Genomic DNA, 13,735 nt, shown 5'->3' with positions numbered 1-13,735 from the left:
ATGCCCCCCTCCCAAAAACCTCTATTGAGGAACTCCTAGAATACATTTGGCAACACTGCCCTTCTTATCCGGCTAAAGGCAGTATCAAAACTACAGTATGGAAGGAGATTGGAAAATGCCTTCATGCAAGTCCCAGGGCCCCTTCTTCTATATTAATTGCTTGGAGGGTGGTTTTTGAGTCTCTCTCCTCTCTAGAGCAACCCCTACTTGGCCCCCTTTCTGGACCCCCTCCCTATGTGAATCCTTCTGTACAACTCTTGCCCCCCGCTGTGGTGCCTGTGTCTCTTAAACCGACTGCCCCCCCGGAGGCAAATGAGGTTGCTAAACCTCCTCCCCCTTCTCCTGATCCCCCCTCACCCAATCCCTCTTCTTCTTCTCTTGCTTTCCCTTCTGTGCCTTCCTCTCCTGCCTTACCCCCTCCTATGGGCACGGTTCATGCCGCCATCGCTGCAGGAGTTAGAACTGGTGAGTTAGATCACTCTGACTGCCCATCGGCATTCCCGTTAGTTTATGCGCAGAACGCGCAGGGACAAAACATCCCGCACTGGGAACCCATCCCTGTTAAATCAATCAAGGATATCAAACAAGCTGTACAAATGTATGGTATTCAGGCTCCATTTACGATGGGATTATTTAGAATGATGGCTAACGCCCATATAATGATCCCAGCTGATTGGCATAGCCTTTTTCATATGACTCTAACAGGGACTCAATTTGTTGTATGGCAATCGGAGTTTCTCCATCATTGTCGCCTATTGGCAGCTCAAAATCCGAATCTTACTGCAAATGAACTGGCAGGAGAGGGTGCCTTTGCTGCTCCCGCAGCTCAATATAATAGCCCTATTAATGCTCTTAACCTTTCTGCACAAGCCGCTCTGCTTGCTCTCTCTCGCTTGGATGACCCTCATACCTCCGCACAATCTTTTGCAAAAATTCTACAAAATTCCAATGGACCCTATGCCAATTTTATTGAACGCCTCCAAACGGCCCTACAAAGGCAAATTACAAATGAGGCGGCTCGGCAGGAAATTCTTCTTAAATTGGCATATGAGAACGCTAATGCAGACTGTAAAACCTTGCTTACTCCCTTGATTAATTCTCCAGATGCCACTCTAGCCCAATTCCTACAAGCCTGCAGGGTGGTGGGAACACACCAATACACTTCTGAAATGATGGCTGCAGCTATCACCAAAGGTAATAAGCCATCTGGTAATTGTTACAATTGTGGGAAGCCTGGCCATTTTAAATCACAATGTCGAGCCCCCGGCGGGGGGGCAGCAAAGCCCTCTGCCAGTAGAGATGTTCGACCAAAAACAGTCTGCCCGAAATGTAAGAAAGGCTATCATTGGGCTAATCAATGTCAATCAAAAACTGAACCCTCGGGAAACGAGTAGAGGGGCCGGCAGCTAGCCCTTCTCTCAAGGCTGCCCATATACCATCCACTGTATATGAATTATCAGTGGCAGAAGATGTGCTCATATCCTTTCCCCATCTACCACTCTCTGTCGGCGCACAGCTTCCTCCTTCTGCCTCCTTCTCCTCCGATAAAACTGCTACTATTCTATCTGCTTTCTCTCTTTCTCCCCTAACCCCTTGGGACAGTCATAACTATTTTCATCAAAATAAAAGGGCTCTTATGAAGGAATTCCAAATCACCGCCCAAGAGGCTGCTGCAATTATTCAACAATGCCCTACTTGCAGCAAGCAAGCCCCTGCCCTGCCAATGGGAGTAAATCCCAGAGGCTTAAAAGCCTGCCAAATTTGGCAAATGGATGTAACCCAGTATGCGCCTTTTGCACCATGGAAATATATCCATGTTTCAGCGGACACATACTCAGGGTTCATCATGGCCTCCCCGCAAAGAGGAGAGACCACAAAACATGTCATTAACCACTGCATCCAGTCATTTGCGTGCCTGGGAAAGCCCTTGGAATTAAAAACTGATAATGGCCCCGCCTATACTAGTACCAACTTTGCTACCTTTTGTAAACAATGGGGCATTTTGCACAAATTTGGCATTCCATACAATTCTCAAGGGCAGGCCATAGTAGAAAGAGCCAATCTGACCCTAAAGAATGCTCTTGACAAAGTTCAAAACTCGATGGGGAAACTCACCCCAGGGCTACCCACGCTGCAAAACAAGCTTAACTTGTGCTTATTTACACAGAATTTCCTGAATGAGTCTGGCACACCTGCTTCTTCTGCTGCCTCTCAACACTTTTGCTCTCCATCCAAGGATGTTCTTAGACCTCCAGTCTACTTTCGACAGTTGCCAGATCCCACATGGCATGGGCCAGCTGAACTTATAACCTGGGGACGAGGGTACGCAGCTGTTTCCTACAACAATGCCACCACCTGGGTCCCCGGACGACAAGTGAGGCCTTTTCTACCCAAACCAGCCTTGCCTACATCAGCATCATGAAGCTGCCCGCTGCATTCATCATTTGCCTCCTGGGTTTCCACATCGTTCCTGCCGATACGCCAGCCACCCTATCCTCCTGTGATGCCTGCATCAAAACTACTCGCAGCGGAACGAAAACCCAATCCACCCTGATCTATCATACCTTGAAGCCTGAGTGCAACTCCACGACGGTCTCCCCTTGTCTGCATAACAACACTCAATATGCGCGATGTTACACTGCTGAAGGCATTCAGTGCTATGAGCCCAAGGCAGTGGGACCCATTACAGCATCCCTATATGTCTATGCATACAAAGATGGCTCCAGTTCTGATGTTGCAGGAATGTTCTCTACCAGTCAAACAAAAAATGGGTACATAACCCATAATGTCACTTGGGGGGGTACCAACACCTCAGTATGCTTTGATGCTGGCCTTGCCATCAGCAAAGGTCAAGGTCCTAACGATGCTGCAGGAGTTACCTGCGGCTCACACAGCTGGCAGAGATCTTATCTACAGGAAAAGAAATATCTCTTTCAAAAGGTGTCCGGGACTAACGTGGGGGCCACCACTGTTTACAACTACTGATACACCCCACCTATTGACTCTGCTCAAGTAAGAGGCCCTCAAAATATTAATATCACTGTTAAATCAAGCTCTACTTCATGTACCACTGACAAATGTAATCCCATTTGCTTTTACACTCACTTACCTGAATCTAAGTGGGTACAATATCGTTTTTTAGGTCTTGATTTTAGAGACATGTTTGGATCCTGGTTCCCAAAATTGCCTGGTTTGCAAGCTATTGTAGCGCTCATTGGTATGATTGCTGCGGGATGTGTTGTATTGCCTTGTGTATTACCCATCTTTGTACGCACTATTTCTAACAGTTTATCCCTCTTGGCTGAGAAAAAAGCCACTGCACAGGTAATGGCTCTCTGGAATCAACAAATAACTAACACATATGAACTACTGCCATTCGAAAATGAGATAGGAGAGCCAACCTGTGACGACCCAGACGAGGACAAGATGTTTGTGATGGTTGAAGAAGTCACGAACGCCATGGATAACATCAGCATGCACAGCACTCTTGCCTACGGGCCTGAAAAAGACTGTTGCTGGGACTAAAACACTCCCTGTCTCTTAAAAAGGAAAAACAGGGGAGATGTGGGAACTATGATTCTTTGTTCTTTGTGTACGTGCTAGGACAACAGAGCCTTCTGGTAGTTGGCTGGAACACGGAGCAAGGAGCAAAGACAAATTGTTGCCATTTCTTAACCAGAACTGTAGCAAACTTAAACTCTGCAGCCTTGTATGCTTTATGCGAATGATCCGTGCATGTTGTGTGATGTAATGCATTTGTGATAGGACGTTAACAAAATTGCTACGTTAACAAAGATTGCTTCTAATAAAAGAGGGTTTCGGAGTTCTCATCCCAAGACAACTTTGCGAAGTGTCTTCTTTTCATGAGAGACCACCACATTTATCTTTATGATAATTTGTGAAGGATGACTGGGAAGAAGAAACAGAAATAAAACAAAAGCAAAGTAAAAACAAAGTTGCAAGAACACTATTATATTAATTTTGATCAAAATCATTATTTTTAGAGAGAGGAATTCTGCACTCAAGGATTTCCCTCTTGATGCATTTTCTTTTCTGCATTTTCTTATTAAAATAAAATAATGTTTTAAAATTATATTTAGTTTAAAATACTGTTTGATGACATTGATTTAACAATGTAATACACTGCTAATGCTGTTAATATACTAGTGCAACCTTTCTCCTTTTCTCCTTCTCTGAAAGATGAGCAGATGTTTTGTCTTATAGACTGATGTTCTGAGTTGACTCACATTATTTTTATTGTAAGTTTGAAATTTGTTGTTTATGACATCTGGCACTCATCATTTGGGATTGTTCTAATACAGGTGATCCTCAATTTACAGCACTTTGTTTAGTTATTATTCAAAGTTATAACAACACCGAAAAAAATGACTTATGATCATTTTGCACACATACAACCATTATCCTGGTCAGGTAATCAAAATTCAGATGCTTGGCAATTGACTCCTTATTTATGATAGTTGCAGTGTCCCAGGATTGTGTGATTACTTTTTGCAACCTTCTGACAAGCAAAGTCAACTGGGAAGCCAGACTGACTTAATAGCCAGGTTACCAATTTAACAACTGAAGTAATTTGCTTAACAACTGTAGCAAGAAACTTCATAAAATGGGGCAAAATTAACTTACCAACTATCTTGCTTAGCGACAGAAATTTGGGGTTCAATTATGGTCATATGTTGAGGAAAATCTGTAGTTGGGTTTAACTATGAATTCCATCCAGAGTCACAGCTGTGAGGTGGTCAGCATGTATAAACAAAATAACAAAAAAAGTATGAAAACCTATTCCCAGAGTTCCTAAAAAATTTTTTACACTACTAGTATATTTTAATAATCTGATTTATTAGAAATTTTTATAGAACAAAGGTCAAAAAAAAAGAAGGAAAGAAAGAAAAAAGAAAACCCAAGAAAAAAAACCCAGAAAAAATAAGTTAGGAAATATAAGAAAATAACTTCCAACCTTCTTTTCAATAGTTATAATCTTAGATTTTATAGAAGCCCTTTCCACACCCATTTAATCTACACCTTTCTTAATTTTTAAATCCTTAAATAATTTCATTTCTATCTTCCTTCAGTAAAAAGTCTACATAAGATTTCAAGTCTTTCAGAAAAGTTTTTGTTATTTATTCTGAATTTACTGAATTCTTTTTCTGTGAATTCTGACATTTTTCACAATCCGTTCCTCCACCGTGGATCATTAGTGTAATTTTAACATGCAATTCTTACCTAAAAAGCCAAATGTCCAAATGAGGACATATGAATAATGAAAACACATTACAATTATTGTAAACACTTTGAGAAAGGCAGATGTATTGTAAAAATTGTAACTAGAATTTTTTCACATTCTGCTAGTTTTTTGTCTATCTGTACTTCACAGTTTGAAAACATTAACCTACAGATTCATTCTCATGCCTATTTGAGTGTAACTGAAATTTCTATATATTTATATTTAATTTTGCAGATCTGGATTCCACTGACTTCTAGAAAATTTGGGGGATGGTATTACCTTGTTCTCAATCAAGCAGTTTTGGATCTTGTGGGAAATCTGCTGGAAAAGTTCTGTGTTCCTCCAATATGATGCTTAAGTAATGCTTTGGAAGGTGTGGCATATATAAGGTCTCCACAATAAAGTTATGGGTGCAAAGATATAGCATATCTTGGGAATTAGTGAAACTACTATCTCCTTGCTTCAGCTTTCAACTCCAAAAATCTCTGATGTTGAGGTAGAGGGTTCAGGTGGAAGGAGGAAAGAATGAAAATTAATAATGGTGCTTTCTCTTTCCATCTATATTCTCCTATAATTATTTGAGATTTCCATCAGTGCCCAAGTAGTCATTATATCTAAGATGTCTTGACAAATTAACTCATCTTGTATTTTGTCTGACAGTGAACCAATCAATTAATTCTATCTTATTCCAGTATACATCTTGAACTAGCAGTTTAATCTCTATGAGCGCTCTATGAATGCTCAGCCTGTCAGAGGTGGTAGTTCTCATTGTTGCCTGTCACTTGCTTGAAAGGAACTTCAAAATTAACCTTCAAGCATGACAGAAAATTAGTATTGTCCAGTTCAGAGTTGGCTTGAATCAAAAGACTGATTACACATTTTACAGTACTCTCAGTCGATAGACTTCTGAGAGTTCTGCATGGGCTCTGTGGCTGGAGAAATCCTCCAGTACAATTTTATTGAGTGAGCATGGCATATTTTTATTGGAAAGGAAGCAGACATTAGAGGTAGCTGTAGAATTAATGGAGTTAAAGAGGGCCATTAGTCATGATGATAACCTTACACAGCATAGGATGGTTTTCCACCTATGGTAGGAGAAATATTGAGAGGACAATGAAGCAGTCCAGCACCTCAAATTAGGACTTTTGTGTAAATTTCCTGATTTTAGATGGTTTAACTAGGCTGGTTATCTCAAACCTGGCAGAAGTCTCCCAAGCACTCAACACATAATGGCTGCAAAAGTATATTTTACTTATTTGTTGAAGAGATTTATATGGATGGATGTCTTAACCAACTCTGTGCGGGTCACAAAAATGATATATCTTATCTATATATCACCCCCACCCTCTAATTTTCTGTCTCATTGCCAGAAAGCAGAGCCTACAACTCTCAGATTATTCTCTCACATTCCTGGTTGAAAAACAGGATGAATGTACTTGATTTCCTTCTACGAATAGAATAGAATAGAATAGAATAGAATAGAATAGAATAGAATAGAATAGAATAGAATAGAATAGTTTATTGGCCAAGTGTGATTGGACACACAAGGAATTTGCCTTGGTGTAAGTACTCTCAGTATACATAAAAGAAAAGATACATTCATTAAGAATCAAGAATCATAATGCACAACACTTAATGATAGTCAACAATCAGCAATCAAATCATGCTAGGAAACAGTCAATATAAATCATAAGGATACAAGTGACAAAGTTACAGTCACACAGTCACAAGTGGGAGGAGATGGGTGATAAGGAGTGATGAGAAGATTAACAGTAATACTAGTGCAGATTTTGTAATAGTTGAACAGTGTTGAAGGAATTATTTGTTTAACAGAGTGATGGCTTTCAGGAAAAAACTGTTCTTGTGTCTAGTTGTTCTGGTGTGCAGTGCTCTATAACATCGTTTTGAGGGAAGGAGTTGAAACAGTTTATGTCCAGGATGTCAAACTCATGGCATCACAGCAGCATCATGTGACATATCAGGACTCCTACCCTTCGCTAAACCGGGCATGGGCATGGCCAGCATGTGACACACCCGGCTTGTGGGCCAGGAGTTTGACAGCCCTATTCTATGAGATTTGAACCAAAATTTATGCAGTTTCAGTCCTACTGAAGATGCCTGTGAAGCACTATTATTTAATTAATCAAATGTTAACTAAGAGATATTTTATTTTATGAAGGAGGGGAAAGGGTTGGCGCTATTTGTCAACATTCAATTCAATAAAATCTGATAAATGTAAGAAATTTTATTTACTGTACTAGTTTTTCTTCAACTGTGGAGATTCTAATATTTTCTAAGAACAAATCATTTCTGTTAAATCAGTCTGTGACAAAAAAAAGTTGAATCAGCTTGCAAAATGCTTGACATAATTGGTTAAGCATATTACTTCAGAGAAGAAATAAAATGGAGAACTGTAAAAACTTGACACTGGCCACCAATCAGGGTATCTGCAGGAGGTGGATCAAAAATTTAAGATAGCTGTAACTGCATGCCTGGCACCCTATCCCTTTTCAACACGTCATTCTTTTTTTGTCACGTGCACAATATTGCTTACTCTAAAAGAGAAGAAAATGGGAGCTATGTCTGTATGTATAATAGATGAAAACAGTTACAGAACCACATGTGTACTCTAGAGGAATGTCTTACTTTTTTCTACATCCCTTGGCACTTGGAATGCCTCTACCAAGGTGTGTATAAGTGTGCAGGGATTGAGGGCAATTGCTTGAGTTTTTGAGTCTTTGAATGACCCAATTCAGCCCTGAACCAGAAACAGCCCCCTTAAAATTTAAGGGGAATCTTGAAAGGAATTGCTACAGAGGTAATTGACAAAGGTGTTCCCTTATCATCTGTAGAAGGTAAATCAAGTTTTAAAAGGTACCTGGCAGACTCACAAAGGGGGATGGGAATTAATTTTTGTAGTTCTAATATTTTTAAATTGTTAGTACTATGGTATTATCCTTTATAAAATAATGATTGCCAGTTTGATCTTATTTCTTAGAGCCAGTTTTGATGAAGAATAATATTGTTCAGCTTTAAACTGTTTGAATTATCTGACTACAATGTTTGCAAGCAACCAACTATGTAATATTTCTCTTTGTAATAAAAGGAATTGTTTGTCTGAACTCTACTCTCTCCCTCTCTCTTTCTCAACAGATCACTGGTTCTAAACAGATAACTTATTTTAAAGCCAAAGAACCCACATAGGGAGAATTACACTTATCTATAGATATCTGTGGGACTGGATGATCTCTTTCATTATTATCCGATATTTTTGGGAATAGGTGCTTACCTGGAACCTTTTCCTCTTAACAAGGCCACATTTCAGACCCCTGAAGGCAAATCCAAATAGTGTGATTGATGCTGAGTAGATGACATGGAGACTACAATGCATGTGGAATGTTCCCTTTATACAATGGGAATAATATGTGAAAGGAGTTTTAAGTTCATTGCAATAAATGTAACCTGAAGTTAGCCATTTGTTCTATACATACACATGAAGCTCTCAAAAGATTGGTTTGCCTTAATTTCAATGGAGTGATCCAAACAGAATCCACACCCCCTTTGTCTTTATAATAGCTCCGTCATTGAAATGAATTGGTTACCCCCCTCAACACACACTGCTGTGATCTGTTTGTGTGCCTTCACTCAAATAAATAATATTGGATGATATACAATAAACAATATGAGATAATTCAAAGAGTTGAAAATTTTCAGTTCATTGTTTCATTGTGTGTTATTTACAGCCTCATTACATGCCAATAAAAGAAAATAAAAATAACCAAGAACTGTGGCTCATTTTTTTTTCATTAGTGAATTTGCCTTGATGAATATAAGCGTCATTACATTGCAAATGTTAAAGAGTAGGGGGGGAAATTGGTCTTGTTTTTTTTAAAGAAAAAAATCATTGAGTTTACATTTGCTCAGAAACTCTTTCTTAGCATCCATGTCACACATTATTTTAAGTGGAGTAATACATTATTTGCAATAAATAAATATTTATGTTCAAATTTCTAACAAGTATCAAGTTTTGGAGGGGGGAGAGGGAAATGTAAAGTGAAGAAAAAGGGGTCTGCATTAGCTGAACATTGTAGCTTTGAAGACAAATCACTTTCTTCTCAATATAGCTGAAAAAGTCTAATATACAAGTTTTCCCCTATTCCTGTTAGGATGGTTTGAACATTCTGACATTGCTACTGGTATGTTAATGAGAAGCTAGTGTTCCATTAAGAGTAAACCATATGCTCTACTGCATACTGTGAAAGAGAAAACATATAATGTGACTGTTGCCTTAGTAACACATTAATTCATTTTGTCAGTGTTGGCACAGATCATTTCATTTATAAGAAAACAAGTATAATAGTTTACCACATCTATAATATTTACAGTGTTTCTGTTACAAAACAGTGACAAAATGAGCTTAAAAAATAGAAATTGGGATAACAATCATTAAAAGATGGGTTGTAGGATTAAGAAAACAACAACTCTGGTACAAATTAAAACTCACATTGATGTAAAATCTCCCATCACGTTTTAACACTGAACTCTTTCCTTTTTGTCACATAACTGAATTACACCAATGAAGTGCATTAAAAAATGTAGCCCATAAAAAGTGTATTAACAGTCTTAATGAATGCTAAACAAAATATTTCATACAACAGTTTTCTTAAATTGCAAGCTTTATAAATGTAATTGTATGCTACTGTGTTATTCACAACACAATTACTGTGTTATTCACAAACAATTATCTAGCATTATTCCTCTTTTACCAGATATTTCTTACTATTTTAGCACTCTAAAAATATTTCATGTTAAAAATATGTATTGTTCCTCTCTTGAGCATTAATCTATTGACCAAACAGTGATTTGTCAGTATATCTAAATAAAAAAGAAACTTTAATAAACCTTGTGTCTTACTGCTATTTTAAATCAAATGAAATAAATCAATAGTATGATAAATTTAAAAAGATGGTGGTAGATGCTAGAAAAGGCAAGAAGCTCTTAAAGACAGAAATAGTCTTCTTGAATCTCAGGTCATAATTTACTTCTCTGTAAGAAACTATTGCAGCTGTCTATGGCTCAGCCTTCCAAACATAGATGCAACTGAGTACTTCATGATATAGGAAAAAACCCTTGATTCTGTAATCAAAGTTGGATTATTTGTTTTCTTTACTACTAAACTATAGTTGCAACTCTAATCAAACCAAAATTCACTTGTACGGCTACAGGGAAAAATCTGGCCACAAGTAATTCTCCCCTACCCTTCTCTAGCAGGTGACACAAACACTGTCAGAATTAACATAATGTTACTGGAAAAAATCTTTTGCAGAATAATATGATATATGAATAGTGAGACACCGAGCATTAATCATGAATAAATTAATACATCTTCTCTAACTACTTACTGGAAACATAGATACAGGACAGAGATGGACAGAGGGATGAGGACATATGGCCAAGTTTGAAAAAATGGTTTTCATGTGTGGATTACAAAAAAACGCTGTGAGTCTGAAGTTATTTGGCCAATGAAAAAGAAAGTATATTACTTCATGAAGTTTTGTAACATGGGATTATCATTAGCAAGAGATGTGAACAATATTTTAAAATATCTAATTAATTAATTAATTAATTAATCTCAGAATGTTATTAACATTTTCTGATTTAGGAATGCTGTTTTAAAAGCCATTTGTAAATAATGAACATGCATAATTAAAAACAATATTTGATTAAGAAAATTGCTTTGAATAATCTTAGAATATTCAGGAATGAGTCTTGTAACAGCCCACAATACTTCTGTTTGCTGTATGGTTCATTTCCCTTATTTTTTTTGTCAAAGTGCTTTCACCTTCCTGAAACTTAGAGTGAATGTGATGATATCAAAATTCTACTTGTTGATATTTCGGCCTTGCCATTCACATTTGACTATGCAGTTATGTGGCTAAAGGTAATTGAATGCACGTACAATACTCTTTGAATTAATCATCTTAGTGATCTAACCAATTAGGAGTCTTTCAAAAGACAAAATGATGTCACCATGATACATAGCCCACTCAATATAGTGACAAGTGACATCACTGAGCACAGAACAAATGTTAAGAGTGAGAACTAATATAAGTATTGGTATAAGATAGTACTTTCCCAATTACTGAATAGGGAACCACTTTTAAAAACTCCTCAGAGTATAAGTGAAACTTGAATACATATATATGTATGCATACATATATACATACATATTTTTGCCTCTCTTCATTCAATAGATAAAAAATTACATTTCCATCTGAGCTCTACTCTACCGTTATATGTACTTGCCCCATTTTATCCAATTCTTTGTCTGCCACTGGAATTTAAATAGAAATTGACCAAGGTTAATTAGTGTCAAAACTGATCAAACAGCTCTTGAATATGTCTTTGGATTGAAGCAATATTTAGATACAATGAAGTTTGATGGGTACTCTGGCCAGTGTTTCTTTCTTACCCTTTAGCATCAGTGTCATCCTCCTCCTTGTCTTCCTTGCCCGCCAGTAAAAAGATGCAGCAGTGATAACAGTCACTTTGTTTGGTGCTTACTCTTTCCCCTTTTGTGCACAAGTCTAAATCTGTTTGATCCATGTTGCCAAGAGAAATGGCTGTAATGTATCTTCACAATCAGCAGTAAGGAATTATCAACAGCACTAAACACGGTGCAAATGCTCCAGGGAAAATAGCATCAAGTACCATCTTTCTGATCCCACCATGCTAGAGCCCAAGGGCAGGCTACATAACACAGTCAGTGGTGGTACCTGCATCTGATTCACTTAGAAGTGCTTATACAGGATGTAAAAAAGCAAAGAGGAACAAAGCTTAGTAGTTTTAAGAGAAGAGAACATCACAAGGTCTTGGACTTTCTCTCCATCTGCTAGAACACTTCTCTTGCTTTAAGAAAATTGGCATGCACCTGTACTTTAAATTAAAACCAAAAGGCAAAGATGACCCATCTAAGGATATTTGAAATCTAAATTTTAAATGGAAAAGATGGGAAGAAGGATAATATTTATTCTCCCCACTCCATTTTGTGATGTCCTGATGTGGATTTTGCTGAGAGTTACATACATGAAATGAAAAAGAAAAATTTCCAGAGCAACATGATAATATATATTTATGTATTGTGTAGTTTAGCTACAAAGGTTTTTAACTATTACTTGGATAATAGTGCAGAAAACCAAAGTAAATGTTTTGTTACTTGATGATTTCTTGGAATGAATTACATACACAAAATGGTGATGTTAAAATGGTATTGCTAATTCAACTTTCCTGTTCTTTGAGTCAACTACATTGGCTCAGGTATATATATATATTGTGGACTAAATCCCTAAATTAGTAACAGAAATATATACAAATACAGGTACAGCGCAATCCTATGTAAACACTGCTTCAAAATAGATCTTGGTTCCATGACATAGCATCAGCTTGGTGTCTAATTGTAGCATAAGAAGGAATGAAGTGGCTAGAATGGCCTAATCCTATCTTTTTTTCAACCTTATTCTCCATATGGAAAGGTAAGGTAAAGATTTCCCCTATCCAGTTGTTTCTGATGCTCATCTCTATTTCTTAGTTGAGAGGGTCAGCATTGGTCCAAAATATATTCATGGTTATGTGGCCAGCATGACTATATACCAAGGTGCATGGAATGCTGTTACTGCCAACCAAAGTAGTACCTCTTTACATTTGCATACTTTCAAACTGCTAGATTGGCAGTAGTTGAGGCAAGTAAAGGGAGTTCACCCCTTTGCATGGCACTCAGATCTCGAACCCAGTCTGTTAGCTTTCCAACTGACAAGTTCAATGCTTTTAACTGCCAAGCCATCTGTTCTGACCCAGCCTTAGTAGAAGCCAGAAACAGACTCCTTATCACAAAAAACCCCTCTTTATTTCTGTCTTGTGAATTAATTGCATTCACCCACTGAAAAGTCCAGAATAGTCCTTCAAAGAGTTAACTGCAGTAACAGACCTTATCAGTTCCTTGTGAAAATTGCAAGGCCATGAGCTCCCAGCTGAAAGGCTGCAAATTAAGTTCTGGCAAGCAGTCTCTGTGGCACAAAATACAATGAGCAAACTCTTCAGCAATATGAACTGGTAACTTCCAATAACCACTCTCCTTTCCTTCTATTTATTCCCCAACCAAGGAGAGGTCATTCTGTGTCCATATGTGCTTTGCTTCCCTTGTTGACTCCTTAACCTATGTTGTTCCCCTCTCCTAGCAGCCCTGCGCATCTGGAACAGGCCCCAGCTGTTCTTCCTCCTCACTCATAGCAGCCTCCAAAGGCAGCTGCCTCTCTGATGGCTGGGAAATGTTGGATGGCCCTGGCTCTATCCCTGGGTCTGACACAGAGCCTCCATCAGAGCCTTCCCCAGACTCCAGAACTAGTCCAAGTTCCTCCCCATCATCTGATTCTGCCACCAGCTCCACTGACACCTGGCGGGCCGCAACACCACCATGCCTCTGGCACTTCCATAGGT

The 13,735-nt window shown here is 38.2% G+C and overlaps 1 protein-coding gene across 1 annotated transcript; it reads left to right on the top strand.

The window, feature by feature from the left end:
- Positions 1 to 422: 422 nt before the first annotated feature.
- Positions 423 to 1,394, top strand: LOC148128231 (endogenous retrovirus group K member 8 Gag polyprotein-like). Its single transcript, XM_087931445.1, has one exon. It carries the CDS (start codon positions 423 to 425, stop codon positions 1,392 to 1,394), a length of 972 nt encoding a protein of 323 aa, XP_087787571.1.
- The last annotated feature ends 12,341 nt before the right edge of the window (positions 1,395 to 13,735 follow it).

The sequence above is a fragment of the Pseudonaja textilis genome, chromosome 1, assembly GCF_049901715.1.
Source record: "Pseudonaja textilis isolate UNSWEBS1 chromosome 1, rPseTex1.2, whole genome shotgun sequence".
Classification (NCBI taxonomy): Eukaryota; Metazoa; Chordata; class Lepidosauria; order Squamata; family Elapidae; genus Pseudonaja; species Pseudonaja textilis.
This window is presented reverse-complemented; position numbering and strand designations above follow the sequence as displayed.

Excerpts from the sequence above, each read along its gene's own strand:
- LOC148128231 (XM_087931445.1), top strand. The coding sequence starts at position 423 with ATGGGCACGGTTCATGCCGCCATCGCTGCAGGAGTTAGAACTGGTGAG.